Below are 21,410 nucleotides of genomic sequence, written 5' to 3' on the forward strand. Positions count from 1 at the left end.
GGGGGGGGTTAGAGAGGGAGAACAGAAAGCCAGGATCAAAGAAAGGTATATAAAAGAGAAAAGGAAAAGTGACATGCCTGTAAACTTTTTCTTCAGCTTTTGATGTGTTAAGATGCATTGCAAAGCTGCCACTGTGAAATGGTAGAAACAAGGATGTAGCCTACATAAGAGGGAGGATAAAGACAAAAAGATGGGAGAGGCATCTTCTCATCTTAGTCAAAGAATTTTTCCTATGTGCCTTTGTTACCTCTGCTTTATATCACCTCCCCATTTTTTTTCTTATCTGTCTGTGAAAAAGCGCATTTGATTTTTACTGTTATTCAGGGCTGTTATGGTCGTCTAATGCTCATCGTGATGTGTTTAATAATTTCATCATTAATGTATATCTATCTATATGTTGGGGAATTGTCAAAATACATTGGCTATTGATGCAGATGCTATTTAATAAGAAATATTCAAATCTATTCAAAAGCGAGCCAAGCCACTAGAAGTAAAGTCTAACCTTTAGTATCACATGTTAATAAATGGCAGGCTTGGATACTCAGTCTGTGAGGCCTACAGACACAGAGCACACCTCAGTCATTTCAGAAACAACAACATCGTTATTGATGCCTCGCTGCTGCCTGGACCTTGTGATTTCTGCGCAATGACTCTTCTTTCTCTCTCCCACTGGGAAGCACAGCTCGCGGATGATTAAATGAACGTTCCCAGGCCGTCTCACGTACTAGCACTGCAAGTGCTGGATGGCTTTCATAAAGTGATGCTGCTGAGATCAATACCGGTGTGATTGCGCTGTTATTACTGATAATGAAAAGTGCGGAACTAACCTTGTTAGCCCTCACAGGAGAAGAGGCAGCAGCGCATTGAACAGAAACTGCAGAGCAAAATTGGCGTAAATAAAGTCACATGAAAGTGTGTTTGCGTGAAAGGAGATAGTGAGAGATAGCTGGAGAGAGGAGGGGGAAAGAAACAGAGAGGTCTAAGTTTGGATCCAGGGCTCCTGTGTACGTGACATCTGACCTGAGGCATTTTTGAAGACCAACACCCTCTCAAGTGTGAATAACTCTTTGCTGTGTGTGTGTATCTTTCTGTTTGTGCCTATATAAATAGTTATGTTTATGTGGCTGCTACTGTGTTTAATACATATGTGTGTTTACATTTGAACATCAGCTGAGACTACTGCCACCTGCAGTTTGCTCGTTATTTCTTTAAATTATTTCCCTAAACTTTGAAATCCCCTCAAACTTTCCATCCACAGACATGTTGTATTTATCTGTCTAACCTTATCACTCTCTGTGTGGTCCATGTTGTAGCTCGACTGTAGCCTATAATCCTTTTCTCTCCGTCGTTGTTTGGTGAGGGTGCAATGCGTCACCGGGGGCATATTGTAACTATTATCATAGATTAACACTCCCTCCCTCCTCCATATCTCCATAAGCCCCACTGGTCACATCAGCTCCCTGACCAATAAGCTGCACAGCATGGATCACTGTGTACTTCGAGTCCCAGCAGGGAGATATAGACATACTCCCAAGGGTCTGAATGTGTGCATGGTCTGATATAGAAATGCAAGCCCCAGCAAAGAAACAACCCTGCAACACAGAGGACTGCATAGATCTCAGATCTCTTCTTCACCCTCTACAAAAACTTTACTGCTAATTTAATGCTGAATTGAGTTGCTAAAAACAAAAAGGAGATCAATTGTACTCTACTGTAAAAGGGTGTTATTGATTGTGAGTTGCTGATTAATCTTTTTTGGTGGCTTAATCTTTGCAAATGCACTGAACACAAGATTATACCGCCACATCTTAATATTCTCAGTTTCTGGTTAGCTACTGTGTGTTTCCAGTAATTTGCATGCTGCTTTACTGACTGTCAGGAATTTCCAGTTTTCATGCCATGTAAGATGATCTGCACATGGTCAGTTGATATGTTTTATATTTCATGCCATATTTGAGTGCACAGTAGACAAAGAGACCAACCACTGGGCCTGGTCCTTTGAGTCTCCGCTGCTCGCCAGCAGAACAAAGCTTCTTTCACAGTGTGTGTGAGGAGAAAGGGCTTTCATCTCTGTGTATGTTTAGACAGAAGTCACTGGAACGCAGGGCAGAGAGCAGTGTAGCTTCACACCAGAACCCCACACAACTGAGTCTCACACCACAACATCACACCACAACACTGGAGTATCAAGGAGAAGAAGAAAAATAGATTTGGTTAAATAGTAACTGTGAGTTTAGCACATTTTGAAAGATGCACATTATATGAAGCACCTATTCAGAGGTGATGCTTCCTATCAGTGATACAAAGCAGATAAACACCTGAAAGTAAGGGTTTCACACAATCTGAAGCCCACAGGAAGTTTTATTGCACTAGTTCAAATGGGGTCGGCACACATGACAGATCTAAGGGTTCATGAGATGTTTAACAAGATAGGAAAGGAGAAAAAAAATTTCTTCTACACAAAATTGATTTTTGTACTTTTATTTTTCTCTCTCTCTGTTCTTGTGAATAACACAGTTTTACCTCCTCAGGCATTTTATGAATTATTAGAATAAAAAGAAGTCGTTGAAGTCACAACTCAGTCATATGTGCAATCTGTAAGAAGCGGTTGCAAGCATCCGTTATGCAGCTTTGTTTAAAGATGATTTCAAGTGTTTTACATAATCCATAAAAAGACATTAAGACAAGATATTTAAAAAAAAAAGACAGGGCAATAGAAAGGTGCTTTTAAATGTGAGTGTAATACAAATGAGTGCAGTACAAGATGTAAATGAATATTCTATGTTTTAATTTAATGTAAAGGCAGAGGGAAACAAACGTTCTAGCCTCAGTTTTAAAACAACTTGGAGTAGTAAGTAGAGTAAAAAAACAAGCTCATGTTTTAGGTTGTTATATAAAATTTGTATAAAAACTGTATGCTGCTGTTTTGCATTGACTCTGATAGCAAACAGACCTGTCTCAGCAACAGTTCATAGCAGATCAGTGATGTATTTTGGCCCTAACCTCCGTGGTGCCATATAAACCAACAGCAGCAAGTAATCACAAGTCAAAAAAGTTGGGACCTGCTGCTTTACTAGATACATTTTACTGTTGCCCTTAAGTAGAAACCAGTTTTTTCTGCACTTTTCTACAGTTTCACTCTTCGTTTGACGCACACACACACACACACACACACACACACACACACACACACACACACACACACACATTAATACATCTTGCTGCATGCTTCGTCTCTTCTCCTCCAAAGGATGGGATGCAGCCCCACCCAGCATTCTTTACACATTGGTTCATTGTTTGTTTAAATCCCACAGTCACAAAAGCAGGGTGTGTGGTGTGGTGTGGTGTGTGTGTGTGTGTTTGCGTGCGTGCGTGCTTGCGTGCGTGCTTGCGTGCGTGCGTGCGTGCGTACCGGTGAGAGACAGAGTTAGGAGAGAGAAAGCGCGATCAGGGTGGGACATGTTATAACAACTTATCATCAATCAGAGTACACAGTAGCCAGTGGGATTATTGTTCCCAGTTTGGCAAGTCTGATCTCACCAAGAGAAACACAGACCCCCCACTATTAATACAAAACACAGCCTGAGCTGAGCTTGTAGGAGACAGGAAAAGTTCAGTAGAGCAGCAGGAGCATGTTGAGAAAAACAGGAGTGACTTTGCTGTTGACATGACAATATAACAACATAATATCTTATTGTATTATGTATTTTAAAAGGAACTGGACTTGATAATAATTCAGTTTAATCATTAATGGTCTTTTGCATTGAAAATGATTAATTCTGTTTTCTAAAGTAATTAAAATATTTTACAAAATGAGATTTGAAACAATTTACTTATTTATTCAGCACTGTAGTTTAAACCATCAATTACCTCTTTAGTCATTTTGCAATTTGTACATTTCACAAGACATTTCTATGTAACAACAACCAATTTCTTAGACATATCATAATTTAATATTATAACCCTATAATTTTCACTTTTGTCATTTTGGAATTGTCACCCTTGATAAAATAATACTCTTGCTGTAAGGAAGAACACATATGAAAAACTGATATCTGCCATATCAGGAGTCAAGAGTAGTAAAAACATTCCTGAAACAAATATGTAACTGCTCTCTGCTCATCAACCCACTGACTCTAGAGAATCAACCAATGACGTGGATTAATCATTCCGAAGCTGCTCCCTTCATTGTTCTCGTCAATTCTGGCACAAGCACTGAGCAGTGACAAATCAGTTTTTTCTCTAATCACATTTTCATCAAGTATTTTCTCAGAGTGCCATGAAAATTGTGATTGGAAGCCGTCTGTGGGTCTCCATAACGCATCTGATTTTACCTGATATAAATGGTGTCGGTGTAACAAGATGTAATTCTCTGTTCTAGTTTCCTCTATGGAGACAAAAGAGCAGGTCAGCGATAAGATGATATCTTTATCATTCATCTGGAGTATCAGCTTTTTCATGATGGTTGTTTTAGCAGCACAGATATAATAAAAGGCCAGGAAACAGGACAGAGAGGGTTGGCGTCTGGATGCCCTCTACTCTTGGACTAGTTGTGGCTGCAGGCTCGGCTGCATCTGTAATATTTTCTTTGCTGAGTTCCTGTATCTGCCAGCGATCGGGAAGGTTCCAGGAATCACAGCTTTGTCAGAGCAGGAGTTACTGGCTGCTCTGTTGCCGTGGACACCGTCTCTAGCTGCTCCTCAAGGCCGCTCATGTCACAATAACAGCCACAAACATGATGTGAGGGGCGACGTCTTCCTCCTCCTCCTCCCCTCCGTCTGTCTGCATCTCCGTTTCTCTCTCTCCTCCCTGCATGTGATGGCCCACACTGATCACTTCTTTTGCAACTTCTAAAATTTCCCTGACGCAGCCAGGCTCTCGCTACAGAGTCACTATGACTGTCTCTCTCTCTCTCTCTCTCTCTTGCTCTTCCACTCACGCAGCCTGACGTTTCCTCTTCTGGGACCTGATTTTTTATTCAAAATGGCTGCCGGTGTTCGTTGGTGACTTTTTCTTTGGATGATTCGGCAGGAAGGCAGATAAAATTAGCTAAAGTAAAGTCAAAACCACATGTTTTTTTTCTGAGACGTTACCCTCCCACCTTCACACACACACACACACACACACACACACACACGCACGCACACGTATATACCACTGCAGTTGTGAAGCCAGCGGTCAACAGTTGGGGTCATATGGGGTGAAAGCAATATGATCCTCCATGCCTTTGCAACCAGCCCCCACGCACTCTCCACACACTCTCAGCCTCCCCTCATTGCATGCCATTGTCACTCTCTGGATGAGTGCTATTAGGACCTACTTTCAGCTCCTCTCGTCTCACGCACATGCATGCCACGCTCGCCCACGCACACACCTCTCAGAGTTGTCAGTGTCAGAATTCATCTGAATGCCACCTCAGCGTATGCACACACAGTTAGTGCACATCCTGGTCAGTCTTGCATGCTAACAGGAGACCTTTGCCTCGGCATGGAAAGTTGTGCTTCGGTTGAACTCAGCTACATTGCACCTAAATTTCCCTTTTAAATGGGTTCAAAGTTATATAAACACCCATTTTATTCAATACTATACAAAAAATGTGATATGTCCCTATATCCACTTGTATCTTTAGTTCACTGAAGGTGTATTACACACACCGTTAGCGGTTATTAAATCCAGACATCAACAGGAAAGGGCCTTCACTTTATGCACATTTTCATCTATATCTTTGTTACCTATAGAAATATCATAGGCAGTAGATCTTTACTAGAATTTTAAAGGAAGACAGACAGATCCTTCTGTCACTTAGCTCTCAGCAGAGATTTTATATGGAAACCGACGACTAACAAGCACCTCATTCATGTACTCCCTGCAGTTATTGAGGCATTAGGAAAGATAACAAGGGCACAGAGTAGAGGAGACGTGGCTGTAATCCTACTCTATGCATTCTGTGTTACTGTCACCTGCCTTATGCAACACAATCTGAAATAATTTTAAAAGGAGATCCAAAGAGAACTTGAGATAGAAACTTCAGACAAGAAAAAAAAAAAAATCTTAGAGGCCCCCCTGCCATTTAAGTGTGCCCCCACCCTGCTCCTTATCTCCCCCTCTTTCCCTCGCACCTGTCTTGTGCTCCAGTGTCAGTGAAAGTGAGGGAGATGGGAGAGGGAAATGAAGTCATGACAGAGTATAGAGCTGAATCCCAGTGGGGACAGCTCTGTCAGCGAGGGAAAGCACAGGCCGCCACAGTCAGCTCAGCTGTGCCACAGGGCTGAAAGTAAATACACGTCTTTCCTAAACTGTGGACGTGTTTGTGTGTGCGTTTCTCTTATGTTTGCATGATGTGTATCTGCCACCTGTTATGCGAACATGACCCCGGTGTGCATGTACTAATGAGTATGCATTCTTGCGTGTGTGAGAATGTGCTTGTGTGTGTGTCCGGCTTCTTCCTTGAGTCTTCCTTTCCAGACTGAAGGTATAATTGGATACTCACAGCAGGCAGCAAAAAGGGATCCCAGTCTTAGATAATTATTCGAAGGCTTTGAAGTGTGACCTCCGGATGACTGCTGATACAATATATACGGATCATCTGAGTGGGCAGTATTTATAGTGTCAGTAAGACATGTAGCTAAGCTGGACGTCTGGCCAGCAGCACCACAGTGTCAGTCATGACCCCCTGGGGCCAGCACACACCCATGAACACGCACGCACGTGCACATGTCCCTGCTGGGACTGACAGAAATAGCAAGCCGTTAACAATTACTGCTAGACTCAACCCAGACCTAATGTGAATTTGAGTGTCTGACATTGAGCTAGCTAAATAAGGTACCGTACTTATCATACCAAAACTTATTGGTATTGTAGCATTGAACACAATAAAGGTTGAAGTAGAGACCACGATTAGTTTTTTTTAAGTTCGTCAGCATTGCAGGATGACAACCCAGTTCATAAAAACAGAAAAAACCTGCTGAAATTTTGACAGAGTACAAGGGAAATATGTCAGCATTAGCCAGTGAAAACTGTGTCCAAGTCACTTCCCCGAAAACTCTACCCTTTTTGTTTCAACATATTTTTGTCCATAAATTGTACAAATACCATATTTTCTCGTTCATACTTCCTTCAGGGCCGTTGTTCCAGGGAGAACTGCAAGTATCTGCACCCTCCTCCTCACCTAAAGACCCAGTTGGAGATCAATGGGAGGAACAACCTGATCCAGCAGAAGAACATGGCCATGCTGGCCCAGCAGATGCAGCTCGCGAACGCCATGATGCCCGGCACGCAGCTACCACCTATGGTGAGAGGACACACACGTATGAACATACCACAGCTACTGCCCATGGTGAGATCACATACATGTAAAAGCTTGCACATATGCAGCTCCTTCGCTCTCTGTGTGGCTCTTTCAGTCTTTTTCCAACAGTCCCTCTCCCCAACAACTGTCCCTTTTCCCATACAAAAAGCTGACTGTTTGAGGTTTTTCACCTGTTTTATCCACCATTGTTTCATTTCTCTGCCTTTACTTTGTTCTCTTCCAGCCTATGTTCTCAGTGACGCCAGGCCTGGCCACCAACGCCAGTGCAGCAGCAGCAGTTGCAGCCGCGGCCTTTAATCCCTACCTGAGCCCTGTGTCACCAGGCCTGATGCCCCAAGAGATCCTGCCCAGCACCCCTGTCCTCATGGCCTCCAGCCCCACCGTCAGCCAAGTCCCCAACGCTGCAGCTGCTGCAGCCCAGAAACTGCTGAGAACAGACAGACTTGAGGTAACAGACAGACTGACAGATAGGACCTAGTTTTCTTAGTTTGTTTTGGGGCAAGGACATATTATGTGGCACAGAATCAACTCACTCCTCACAAAGATTTTTAGGGAAATATCTAATAAACTCCACACATGATGGTGTGTTTCTTTCTTAGGTGGAGCAGAGTCCCCAGGATGATAATGAGCCTATAAACAAGACAAGTGCTGTTAACAAGTGCTTTAACAAGCATAAGAGTAATCGCACCCTTTATTGGACTTGCACAAACCGTTTTTGAAACTGAATTATAATATTAATAGCAAGTACCATTATTAAGAAAGATTAAAAATAAAACCATGAGAGTTACAGCATTTCATCGGCTTTCAATTTTGAGTGAATTCCAAGAGTAATTTTGTTTGCTTTTTTGACGAAACTGCTCCCTACTCTTAATCTACCTCATCTCGATCCAGTACAGTCCATGATTTTGTACAGCACGCTTCGCAAAATGTCATTAGATAAGCACCAGAGATGAGCCTGAACTTGCTGAATATTTATTTGAGTAGAGAGAGCAGTAACGATTTCCAAAGCCTTAGTAATAAAATGGCAACAGCAAAGAAACACATTCTTTCTAGTCAAGATGAACTCAGGATTGTAACCCCTACTCAAAGCATAACATTTGTTGTGGCAGTATTGTATCATGGTCTGTCGAGGACAGTGTGAGCAGAGAAATAACTGTGTCTTCCTGGTTGTTACACTGCAGAGTCAAGGAAGAAGCCTTTGCTCGTTGATTCTGAGATACAGCGATAAAAATGAAACCTGGTCATTGCAACTCCAGTAACGAGAAATTATTATTATTTTTGCCTCGTAGAATCTTTTATGTTTTAAAATATGTATGTATCACAAAACCACAAAATGGACTAGAAAGAGATGCAGTTTTGAGTTTGTTTGTTAGTTTGTGCGCGCAGTAAAAATGTATACAGTGGAGTTCCTCTTTTTCATCCCATCAGGAAAAGTAAAAAGCGAAGTAAAAAAATACAACCTTTTTTATCTTCATGGCGCAGACATTTATTTAAGCTATGTGATACCCATGTGTTCATGATAACTCCAACTTATAAGACGGTGCTGCCCCCTGGTGTCTCACATACAGACTTTTTTTTTTTAAATGTCTGAGCCTCATGCACCACTCAGCAAACACATCACAGTTCTTCTTACGGATACGCATACAACTTAATCATAACATTTTGTGTTTTATTTTGTAAAGTGGAGTAGTTTGAGTATCGCCTTGAACTTCCTTTGGGTAATATCCATCCACTACCAAACACAGGAGCTATATAGTAATTGTTGGTAAACAGGAAGTTCATTGTGTTGCCGTGCACCTGTATAGATCTTGTGTTTGGTGTGACAGGATATTGGGTAGAGGAAGGCCACAGCAAGGGGAACATAACATAATCTTGTAAAGCATTTTGATCTGTTTATTATTTATTGTACTGTGGGTCTCATGTGTTTTTAAGTTTAATAGATTTTGGTAAATATACTCCCTCTATAAAACTAGTGTCCAAAAAGAACACTTAATGGTACACTTAACTTGATTTTTCTGCATGAAGAGACAAAGCAGGAAATGTTTTATAGGGAAATACTCTTGTGCTGTATCCACAAAAGGTACTGAATCTGTCTCTTCATTATTTCTCTCCTCTCACCTTGTTTCCAGGTGTGCCGGGAGTATCAGAGAGGCAACTGCTCCCGGGGAGAGAACGACTGTCGCTTTGCCCACCCTGCAGACAGCACCATGATCGACACCAACGACAACACCGTCACCGTGTGCATGGACTACATCAAGGGTCGGTGCTCCCGGGAAAAGTGCAAGTACTTCCACCCGCCGGCCCATCTGCAGGCCAAAATTAAGGCTGCCCAGCACCAGGTGAACCAGGCCACAGCCGCCGCGGCCATGGTGAGCAGTCTGTACAAGCGTGGTCACACTCATTCACACCTACACAAGAAGGCTAAGGAGCAATTAAATGTACATCAGGATGTCTATTTATTATAAATGAAATCACCCAGTAGGGAATACGTTCTGTGGCTCATACTCATATTTGTGTTTGAACATGTTTCACCCTTCCCGGTTGGTACTATGTAGCTTTTCAGTTCTGCTTTGGCCAGGTCAAATTTTAAAGGTCTGCATGTTGGTTTGGGTAAAAAAATCCTCAGAGCTGGATGATATGAAGAAGGATCGGACAATGGTACATTGTAACCGTCATTATTTTTGTCATTATTTTTCCTAATATCACAAAAAAACGGTTGTCTTGTTCCTTGTTCATCTCATCCAGGACCACAACCAGAGAGTCAGTTCCTCTCTCTTTCTCTCTCTGATGCCCTGGTCTTATTTGTGACTCCATTGTTTCTGTGCTTCCTGTCTATTACTTCTCTTCCTCTTGACATTATTAAAAAGGATTCATTGTGCTGTCAGTCCTGTCTCACAATAACGGCACCGTGAATAGTAGTACAGCGAAACTTGTCTGTTGATCACAGTGTTCTCTTCATGCTCTTATTGACATAGTGAAGCATAGAGCTTGGGGTGAATCATTGTAATGTGACACTGACTATGATGTGCACAGTGAAACAGAAACCTGTGAATTGTGCTTCCATATTTTCTGTCCAATATGATTACTGAGACCCACTTCAAGTAATGATTGAATAATTTTCTCATCGCTATATTCACCCATCTTTGTGTGACAATAACTAATGTAGATTAGTTGTTATCATTGATTATTGATGATCATTTAACTGTTGAGCAGTAGAGCTAGTGTCCACACTGTGCATGCCTTAGTCCTGTTATCCCCTTGTATATTGCATTCCAATGATTTGTTTTTTTATTTGTTTTTGTTTTTTCTCACCTATACCCAAACTGCACTGCTGCCCCCATGATGCACCTCTGCTTGCTGGTTTATGTTAATGCGCTTGAACCCCATTGGCCCATTGCCATCATGTGCTCGCTGCCTGCTAATTAAGACTCAGTCGGCTGTCAAATCACTGAAGCGACCCCTCGACGCAACCTTTGACCTGGTACTATGACCTTTCACCTTTTAGCTTGGCATGTGGCTTTGTTGTAGAGCAGTGTTTTAACCAAAGATACCTAGCTATTTTTGTTGTCGTTGTCTCAGTGCAATGTCTGTTTTTTCCTCCTGTTTATCTGTCATTATTGCCTGTGATAAAATGATTGTGGCTTTCAGGGGTTTAGCTCTCATCCAACACCAAACAACTTTCGTCACATAGAAAATCACCTCAAACACGAATTCAAATGTAGAATTTGTGATGAGGAGCCACAATCAATTCATCACCTGTTGCCTATTTAACAAAAGTCAGCGAGAGCTAGGGAAGAAGCGCTTCTATAATGGTGGCATGGCTTTAGTCTTACGTCCAAGTCAGTGGTCAGTGTTGTGGAGCAGCTCAGTCAAATGTGTGCATGTCTATGTTGCTAGTGCATGTCAGATGGATAAGGGTGGGGCTAAGAGGAACAGTCTTTAAAACCATACAGGAGTGATCCCACCATAACAGATGATTACAGTTCAAATGATAGTTCACTCCATCATCAATTCTTGTCACAGATATTCAGACCTCAGGAATGGCCTCATGCGAAGATAAAATCCACGTACAGAGCATTTTATGGTGTAAATATTGACACCTGAAATATATTTTTCTACATCTGACTTGCGTCCCTTGGCCTGAGACCATTTTTGACATTTGTCTGAGAGTGAACCATCACTTAAACATGGCTTACACAGTTTATCATGGAGCTAGCAGTGCAGCCTCCCTTTCTCTGTGCTTCCTACTTGTTCCACCTCTTGTTAGCAGCCTTATTGTTTTAATAGTTAATGCTTGCTTATGTTGCATTTAGTCAGCCATAGTAGTACAAAGTTAATGAATCCAAGTAAGCTTTCTGATAAAATAATGAATATATTAATGCTTGTTAGCCAGTAGCTCGAGTAGGCACCATGCTCCTGCTTGTGTAGTACTTGTGTCAGACTGCTGCTTGCTTGCTACTGATGATATGATGATATTGTTGTTGTACACACAAGGATGTTGTGATGCTGTTCCTACAATGTCCTCTAACGTATGTACCTTTTTTTGTTTTCTTTTTTGCCTCTCTCCAACACACCCTCTCTGTCTTTTCCACACACCTCTCTCTCTATATCTCTCTTTCTATCTGTTTTTTTATTTTTTTATTTCCTTTCTCACTGACCTCCCTCCGTCTGGCTGGGCAGGGCATCGCCCCTAATGTCATGGCTCCCCTGCCAAAGCGGGCAGCCCTGGAGAAGGCCAACGGGGCCTCTGCCGTATTTAACACCGGCATGCTCCAATACCAACAGGCCCTGGCCAACATGCAGTTTCAGCAGCAGGCAGCTTTCCTCCCATCAGGTATGGCTCCAAAAGCAACCACCGCTAGTGCTCTGATCACCCAGAGGATGCCTGGATCAGTCTAACCTGGCTCCTGCTTGGCTGGGGTTGGATAAAGTAGTAGACTGCAGTACAGAACAGTTCAGTTGCATACTATTTTTCAACTTTTTTTTTTCTTCAGATAGAAGGAAGGTACAAAGATATTTAAACATAAAACCTTTAGATTTTATTCTCAGCCATTGAGGGTTGAACATGAATATCTCAAACTGCACTTTTAAAGCTAAAAATGCTTTAACACATTTGTGCACTATGCTTTGTATGGCACTGCATGGCCACTAGGTGTTGAGAACAGATTAGAATCTCTTTCTGCCTACTAATTGCCTTAATATAACTCCACATAGCTACCTGCTCCTCCTAGCACATGCAGACTGATTGAGGAAGGCATGGACGTTTGTAAGAGAAAAGGAGAGGACTTTTTTTTCTTGTTAGATTAGAGTGCCCATGGTGTGGTCACTCATGTTTTCATGAGATACCATGGTCGGGGCTTTGGCTTGGGCTGGGATGAATGGGGCTGGATGGGGTGATTAGTGGTATCTTGCACCTCGAGTTGGCAACAAACAGCAATGCTGCAGAGTCTGGCTTCTGTACACATCTGCTGTTCCTCTCACTTCTGTCTAGAGTGTGTATATAATGTTTAATACTTGATAGTTTCAATCATATAACTGCACTGTCACTCCTGGCGTATTACACATTCATATGCATTACACTTCAGACAAAAGTTTAGACTCTCATTTGATTAACAGATTTCTTTATGATGCGTTCACCACTTCGCCTTTTCCAATCACTGATGACTGTGTCCAAGAGATATTAACCTTTTTTTCCCACCTTATCTCTCCCCTCACTCTAACGAACCTTGTGATGGGCTGTTTTGATTTCTCTTCCCTACCCAATCCACTTCCTGTTGCACTGCATGATGGGCAGGCTCAATATTGTGCATGACACCTGCAGCCAGCGTTGGTAGGTTCCAGCTTTCCTTCTTCAGTTATCTGTAACCTCATGTCTGTGACTCACGTCATCAAAATCTAACCATCCAGTGAAATGTACAGTATTCATAGCTACTTGGTGATTTTTATATAAGATTCTGGTGACCTGAGAGTCACTGTTTTTGTTGCGTGAAGACAGCTTTTTTTTGATGTGAAGCATAAGCAAAAAGAAAGACAAATCTTGTGAAATTTAAATGTTGTATATGACCAGTATGGCAGTTCATAATAATAGTTTAACTGACCTTTATTTTGTTAATTTCTCTGTGTACTTACTGTATATTGCTCGAACACTCTCCTTCTCATGCTGTTCTAAACTTGGCTTTTGGCTGGTCTAACCTGACACCAATTGAAAACCCTTTTAAAAATATTTTTTTTAAAAACTGAGGGAGTTCAATTATAACCTTTCCTGTTATCTCCTCTGCCGTTAAGACTCATTCCTAAGACTCATGTGAAGGCACTTTTAGTTACGTGTTATTTTTTGTATAGCTTTTGCAAGTTAGCTCTCATCTGGAATAAACCAATAAAGAACAGTATTCGGCATTGTATTTCTGAGCGTACAGACAAATGTGGAAGTAAGATGCTGCTGCAACAGCTACACTGTGGCTCATCAAGTTCTCAGATCACAAGACGCCTTATCAGCGTCGGCAGAGGAAAGAAAGGGAACCGGTTAAATCGAATCTCTCTGACTCCCTATCTCTCCTTCTCCTTCCTCCATTTGCCTGGTGTGTATGTGGCTACACTGCTCCTCTGTGTATTTTTGCTTACATGATTTTCCCTCCAAAAAAGTTCCCATGATGCACGGTGGTACTCCAGCCACTGTGTCTGCAGCCACCACATCTGCCACAAGCGTTCCCTTCGCAACTGCCTCCACCAATCAGGTTTGCACCTCTACCGCCTCAGTCCATCTATCTATCTATCTATCTATCTATCTATCTATCTATCTATCTATCTATCTATCTATCTATCTATCTATCTACCTGTCTGTCTATCTGTCTGTTTATCTATCTATCTATCTATCTATCTATCTATCTATCTATCTATCTATCTATCTATCTATCTATCTATCTATCTCATCTCTGTCTTACAATGCACATGGGCACTCTGGGGATGCTTGTGTCTTACAGCGAGGGGTGGGTTGGGTAAAAGGCGGTACTCCCTCTTGTTGGCCTACACAGGAGTCCAACATGTGTACACATATCATACTTGTAACAAGTTTTAGGACATCTTGTATCCATTTTACAGTAACTATATCCACCATATTCTAATTTTATACATTACATAGATTATCTGTCTTTCTGGAGAAACATACTGTATTGCATTTAATGTGTGTCCTCATTGTAACCTCAATTTTTGTCCTTTCCCATTTTGAGGACTCTTCCTTATCAAAGTTGACTACCAACGAATACATGCAATTGGTATGTATGAGGTAGTTATTTTTCACATTTTTTTTAGAGCCATTCGCACAGCTTGTGCAACAGTCGCTATCTGTGCCCTTTGGTGCTTGGCTTTTTTTTCTATTTCTTTTTTCGCTGCTGCTTCCAGCACGTAAAGCAAAGCTTTACCATGTTCCTTGTGTTTAAAAGCTGGACTTACTCATTATTAAAGTCAGAAAAGTTCTAAAATCAGTCTGTAGTTTTGATTTGTGACACTTTGATCTCAGCTCTGGCAAAGGGATTTTAGCTACATTACACAATATCATCATACCAGAGAAAAGATTTCTGAAAGGTTAGGATGAATCATCTTGTTACTACTCCTGATCAAGAACCAGTGTTCTGCATTTTATTGAGGTGTGCAGGTCAACAACATGGAGGACTTGCATGGGGGAGCCACCTCACTGACAGTTTCCCTCTGCCCCCCTCATCTCCCCCTTCCCTTCAGTCCTCCTCTTCACTGCCCTGCCTCCCAGAAGTGTCTGTTGATTCTTATTGACATGTCATGTCTGAAGGAATCGTGCCAAACTGTAGCCAAATTGCGTCTTCTATCTTGCCATCTTCATCCTTTTTCAGCAATGAATTCATCGTAATGTGAGAGGATGTGGTTAAGATGTGTTGAGCCAACGTCCACTTTGAGTGTTTTCCGGTGCTTCAGTTGATCCCTGTTTGTTTTCTACCCCCCAGATTCCAATAATATCTGCAGATCATCTGAGTAGTCACAAGTACTTGACTCAAATGTAGTTCCTCTCAAGAACAGTGAGTTCCTTTTTCAGTCCTCATATTATCTCTGTCATTATTTGCAAAGTTTGTTATTCTGTCTTCCTCTGTAGCAAAACTTACTTTTAATGCAGAAAAATTAGTGTGTGGTTTTTTTCAAGTGAAATACGTTATGTCTTACAGATCAAATGAATGTGTGCTGGCACCGTCCAAGCCAAAAGAGTTCAGCCTTTATGTACATAACCTTCAGAATGTCAAGCAATGAGACAAGGAGGGTCTGCCATCTCTTAGCCGGTCCACGATGATGGTCTCATAACACATGTAAACATCTAGGGTGCAACACATGATCTGTGCCATCTTCCCACATATCAATGTCAAGAAGAATTCGTTGTCAAATTCAACGTCCAGCCGAGAGAAGAGGATATCTTGGTGCCGGGGTCAGTGTGTCACTCCGCGGTGGGAAACATTCACGTTACACCTCTGTGTCCGACTAAATCATAGCACTCAATTTGTTCTAATTATTATCATAACTGCACACACAGAAGGTCAAGAACGTGGTTGCATGAGGCAACATCCAGTGCTGGTACGTTAGTAGACCAAGATTGTTTTTTTCCTTTTTTATTTGTTCTGCTTTACTTTGTTTAATTGATAGCCATATTTCATAGTTTACAAGTTAAATGCAAACATGCACCTTGAATTTGAATTGAGATCTCAAAGGCACAATGATTTTAACAGGAATTTTTTCGCCAAAAGAATTAGGCATGTACAGTATTGTGTTTTTACGGCTACTAGTGAAACTAGATGTTGAAATGAGGGTCTTGGACATATGAATGTTCTGGGTAAACCAACATACCTGTGTACCTTGAAAGCACAGCCAGGCTAGCTTTTCTCACCTTGTCATGTGCCATCAAGGCCATACAGCTAAAACCAGAGTGTTATCTCAGCAGTGTTATTTGTTTACCGAAGGTAAAAGTTTTGTATGGCTCTTTTTGTATTGTTTTTGTTTTCAGAATCTCCATTGAGTGTTTTTTTTTTTAACTTTAATCGAATTAATCAGTTTTAGAAGTGGGTTTTTTGCCAATTTTTTGTTTTAATTTTTAATTTTTTTCTGTTGAAATCAAAAATGGATGGTTTTTCTAAAGTTTGTCATACCTCTTTTCATAGACTAGTGTTGTTTTTCTTTATTGGGATTAAGTTGTTGCTCAAGTCCATTGACTCTAAAGCCTGGTGAAGTAGAGGGTGTAGCTTCAAATGACATTGTGTTACCTTGCTCCCCCTCTTTTAAAGAGGGGTGACTCTCCAAGAAGCACTGTTGAGCCATGTGTTGATGGGAATTTAAAACAACAGACCCAAAGGTCTGTTAGGTCATTTAAACCACATGTGCACTTGAATGATTGTTTGTCTGATCACCCTGTTTTAATTTCACATCCCATCACGTCGAAACTTTCATTTTTGAGGAAATACAACACATTGACACATTGTATGACTTTGACTTGTATTTCAAGCAAAACATGAAGGTTCTCATTCACATGTAGATCTGACTATGGAAACCAAAGCACAGTTTTTTCTCTCAATCGTATTCATAAAGGGTTATAGACGCATCTCTTAAGAGGCTTGAACAGTTAAGGAGACATGTTTATCATCTTTCATTCATCGTTTTTACGATCACTTCCTTTTCTGTTCTCACAGAGGTGTGTAGTGTCTTTACTGATTGTAATGTACCTAACAAAGCCTTAGATTACAATTAATGGGTCCCAGCCCAATCAAATGTACTTTCAATCACCATGCAGGTAAAGAACACCAATGATGTTTTATAGTTCTCTCACATGCCGCTTATGATCTCTTTTTTGTTCATTCTCTCTATGTAAAAGTAACAATTACTCTCTTAAATTTCATTGAACTTATGTGTTATGTACTACTTAAGGATTTGAATCTATTTGAGGTATGTAGTTGTAGATTTTTCTTTTTTTTGCCTTACTATATATTACTTGACAACATTGATATAGCCGTTGTAGATTTTGAGGTAGTATGACATTCATAACTTTTTCAAACCATATAAATGATAATGTGTTGAGTCAGTTTTAAATATTCACTTCATTCATATAGCTGGATGTCTTTTTCAGTTGATGTTACATTATCACTTAACTTTGTCAATGAAAGACTTTTTTGATACAAGGAATGAGATCAATTAATTTGCTGCCACTGCAGCATCTGAGTAGATAAAAAAACAAAAAAACTAAAGTTTTAACCAACTTAAATTTTCCTTGTAACATGTCAAGATCATGTTTGAAAATATATTGTATTGAGATATAGATTGTCCATGTTTTAGAGTAAAAATTATTTTCTACTGTATCCATTTCAAAAAGATATGTACTTTTGTTTGAATATTTCTTAAGTTTGCCCTGAATGTCAGGCCAAAACGAGCAGTGAGGTTGACGGGTGTCTGGATGTTTGGTCGATAGTGAGATTAGGAGCGAGAAAGCAAAGACTTTTCCAGACTGGAGAAGTCCAAAATGCTGCAGATGATGAGTTCTAACCTAAGGGACGAAGGTTGACTTTTTGCACTTCTGTATATAGTCAAATGAACAGAGAAAAAATGTGTATCATATTGAGATATTATTTTGAATAAAAAAATATCTATAATTATAAGGAATTTTGTTAGATTAATTTAAATTCTTAAATTAGAAGACCAGCTAAAAAATTGCTTGCAAAGAAGGGCACTAGTTTCTTGGCCAATGCATTCAGAGAAAGCTATGCGCTTTTTGTCTTATTTTATCAGTGGCTAGTATTGCCAGGGAATGTTGTAGGGGAATAGATGTCCCCATGTCATGCTAACTCCACCCACTCTCATAGGATGACATATCCAGTGATGTCCATATATCATTTGTTGGACTTGGTAATGCAGTATTGCTGCTCCCATGGTACAGGTGATACATAAAACTATCAAAACTTTGTATTCTATTATAGTTTGATTTGACTGCATGTAAAAATACAAACATGTAAACAAAAGAAACTGCATAGTTACAGTATGTAAGGAAAGATAACACATTCAGACTACAGGATACACAGTAATATGTTTTTTCAAATTATACATACAGTAGATAACATCCACAGTGGGGAGAAATAATACTTCAAAAACAAGTCATCTTACTCTTGTGTGATAAAATATTTTTCCAAGCAAACATGTTATTTAAAGAATGATAAAATATTAGCACTCATCCACCCCGGATACTTTCTCATAGCCATATAATTACAGCCGACACTGACTCACGGGACGTCGTTCCTGCTATCATATCTGTGCACTCAGCAGGTGAAGGCTCACCACACCAAATGCTTATTTGGCAAATTAGTCGTTGAAATGAATGTAACAGTCGCCACTCAGCGTCAACATGTTTCTCACTCGAGGCTGCTGTGTAGGCGCTACAGAACCAAAGCACCATTTTCTCCAAATCAGATGTTCAGTCTCCTGGCTGGAGCCAAGGTTTTTCTTCCCTGCTGGGGGCACATGTACGCTTTGACTGCTTTTTACTTGTAAGTGCAACCATCAATTATGTATTTGCTAACAGTTGCCACACAATAATGTACTATTCTGTCTACAGATTTGTTTATGCACATTTTATTGTTGCCATAATTGACTCTTGCTGTATGGATGAAAAAAAAATCTGAATAAAACAATATTTCATTTGCTCATGCAACAGTTATGTGGTCCCTGCCTCTGTGTGTAATGGATGTGTGGGTCAAATTAACACATTGTACTAATCAGTTAATGCCCTAACGTTAAGATATTAATGTGAAATTACTTATTAACATATAAAGATGGATATATTCATTTCCCGTGATATTTTGTCAGGTCTCATGTGAATGGGACAATCTATTCAACTCGACCTCATGAACAGTCGTCATCATCTTGAGGATACAGTATCAGCAAGACTGGAGCAGCTCCTCAGAGACTGATTCATGACAGATGTGCAAGGTTAAACTGATTTTGCTAAGGGCAATTTTCACAAGCTTGTATGGAATTATCTGGGTCAGAACAGATTATAAAAAAAAAAATGAAAAAAAATCTCTTGAAGCCCATATAAATTGTGCTGTGTATGAACGTGTAACATTTTGATGACATCGAGAGAGTCTTATTTCCCCCTTTGAAAGTGTATAAGGTTCAGAAGGCTTGGGCATCCCCACTGACCCCCACTGTACAATTGTCGTTTCATTATTTCCCAACCAGAAACAACCAGCACTCTAGACGTAAAATGATTAGTTGATCAATCAAGTACTTGTTTGAGAGAAAAATAACTGGCAGCCATTTTGATTTAATAGCTTTATTAAGAAAATTGCCACAAGAATCACAGCTAGCACCAGCTTCTCAAATCTTACTATTTGCGTTTCTCTCAGTTTTCTTTGATAGTAAACTCAACATCTTTGGGTTGGTGACTGTTGCTCAGAAAACAAAAGCAATTTGAATATGTCAGCTGGGCTTCAGGTAATAATGAGGGCATTTTTCACTATTTTCTGACATTTTATACACTGAACAATCAATCAACTATTCAAGAAAATAACTGATAATAAAATAATAGTTGCCCGTGTGTGAAGGTAAGTGAAATGACATAAGTAAATTGGTTAATGGCTTCATGAAAGGCCTCATTAACATGCCAATGTATCCTTTTTTTCCATTAACGTAAACACAGTATGTAGTGTGTATTAATTTCAAGATAATTCAAGTTAAAATTTGTAGTGTATCCATTAGGGCATCCTCCCATCTCCCAACAGTGAATGGGTTCAAAGGTCACTGTTTCACTGCAGTGCCAACGGTTTACAGCCTCTCTCTCACGCACACACACACAGTGGTGTTTCTTAGCTTCCTGGCTGGAAAACTGCTGAATGAGTCATTTGCCCCAGCTCCACTGAACTGTATCTGAGTCCTTAAGTGTCCTTACAGATGCAGTTATGTGCATCTGTTCTTGTTTGTAATACTGTGTGCTATGCAACTCAATTGCCTCATTTGCCTGAGATTTGCTTTTCAGTGATTCAGCCATTTGGGGCATTTAGTGTATTTTTTATAGATGTGGCCAGTGGTGAGCTAGATATAATGTGGAGACTAAAGATCACTATGCAGGGGAGTCATCGCAACAATAAATAAATGAGAGAAAAACTAAAGAAAGTATGAGTGATTTGCCCATTCTGAAAGCTTTAGTTTTTCACACTGCTGCTTTAACACCTGTTGTGGCTTCACAGATGATGGTTTCCTCATCTTGTGAAAACTGCTCTGATGGTCATCAGAGCAGCTCATTAAGATGAGTGACACGTATCCGGGCCTATGTGAACATCACCACCAGAGTTAGCAAAGGACAGTGCTGACAATACATTTCATTTCCATCAGCTGAAAACCCTTTGTCTCAGTTTTTCGCTTTTAAACAAGACACGCAGGTTTGTTTGCATCGCACTTGGGTGGATTTGAGTTGGTCTAATTAGCTTTAGGCATAGCACTAGTCTAACCAGAGATTTTTTTTGGGGGGGGGGGTGAAACTGTGACATTAAAGCTGAGGGGTTTCGTGTTTACCAGATAACATCTGTAACATCTGAATATCAAAGTTACGTGACGCAATAACCGTGATGTAAGTGAGGGCAGAGGTCATGCAGAAGACACGCAGACGTGCAGTTTGTGTTTGGTCAGCTGCTGCTGCTGCTGCTGCTGCTGAGCTCTAACCGAGGTTTCGGGTGACGGCTCCTTTAAGAAAACGGAACTGAGCCTCGGCTTTTGACGCGCTGAGGATGTGGGCAGGAAACGCCATGCAAGAGGAGGGGAGCGATCACGCTTCCCAGCACCGTTGCACAATACAGTCCGATCAAAATGTGCTTTGATTCACCACGCTAATGTCCAGGAGCGGTCATTCTCCTCGGATCTGTGCTCCGCGGCCGTCACAGCGCAGCCTGGGAGGATTTGCCGGCGTGGGTTTCGACTCCTATCCGAGCGAGAGCGCAGCCTTCCCAGCCTGCTCGGTTTGAAAACATCGGGGCTGGTCAGCGGGTGGGAGAGAGGAGGCTTCGTCGCGGAAAAAGGAGGTGTCTGCCTTTTCTTCCCCCCCCACCCCACCACC

At 40.9% G+C, this 21,410-nt stretch overlaps 1 protein-coding gene across 21 annotated transcripts in view; it reads left to right on the forward strand.

Moving 5' to 3' along the window:
- The window catches only part of LOC111654426 (muscleblind-like protein 1), a 41,379-nt gene extending 22,367 nt beyond the window's left edge, over positions 1 to 19,012 (forward strand). For 6 of the 21 annotated variants that reach the window (XM_087173752.1, XM_023405419.2, XM_023405417.2 and 3 more), the window contains exons 3-12: positions 7,121 to 7,336; positions 7,533 to 7,757; positions 9,439 to 9,678; positions 10,737 to 10,790; positions 11,990 to 12,143; positions 13,104 to 13,139; positions 13,952 to 14,043; positions 14,536 to 14,580; positions 15,283 to 15,354; positions 15,499 to 19,012. In XM_087173752.1, coding sequence (XP_087029878.1) covers positions 7,121 to 7,336; positions 7,533 to 7,757; positions 9,439 to 9,678; positions 10,737 to 10,790; positions 11,990 to 12,143; positions 13,104 to 13,139; positions 13,952 to 14,043; positions 14,536 to 14,580; positions 15,283 to 15,339 — 1,119 coding nt within the window. In that variant the 3' untranslated portion in view covers positions 15,340 to 15,354; positions 15,499 to 19,012. The remainder of the gene's footprint in view (positions 1 to 7,120; positions 7,337 to 7,532; positions 7,758 to 9,438; positions 9,679 to 10,736; positions 10,791 to 11,989; positions 12,144 to 13,103; positions 13,140 to 13,951; positions 14,044 to 14,535; positions 14,581 to 15,282; positions 15,355 to 15,498) is intronic. The other 15 variants (XM_023405423.2, XM_023405426.2, XM_023405427.2 and 12 more) reach the window with 15 other exon arrangements.
- The last annotated feature ends 2,398 nt before the right edge of the window (positions 19,013 to 21,410 follow it).

This window comes from Seriola lalandi, unplaced genomic scaffold (assembly GCF_002814215.2).
Source record: "Seriola lalandi dorsalis isolate HSWRI2012SDOR001 ecotype SW California unplaced genomic scaffold, Sedor1 jcf7180002054277, whole genome shotgun sequence".
NCBI classification, from domain to species: Eukaryota; Metazoa; Chordata; class Actinopteri; order Carangiformes; family Carangidae; genus Seriola; species Seriola lalandi.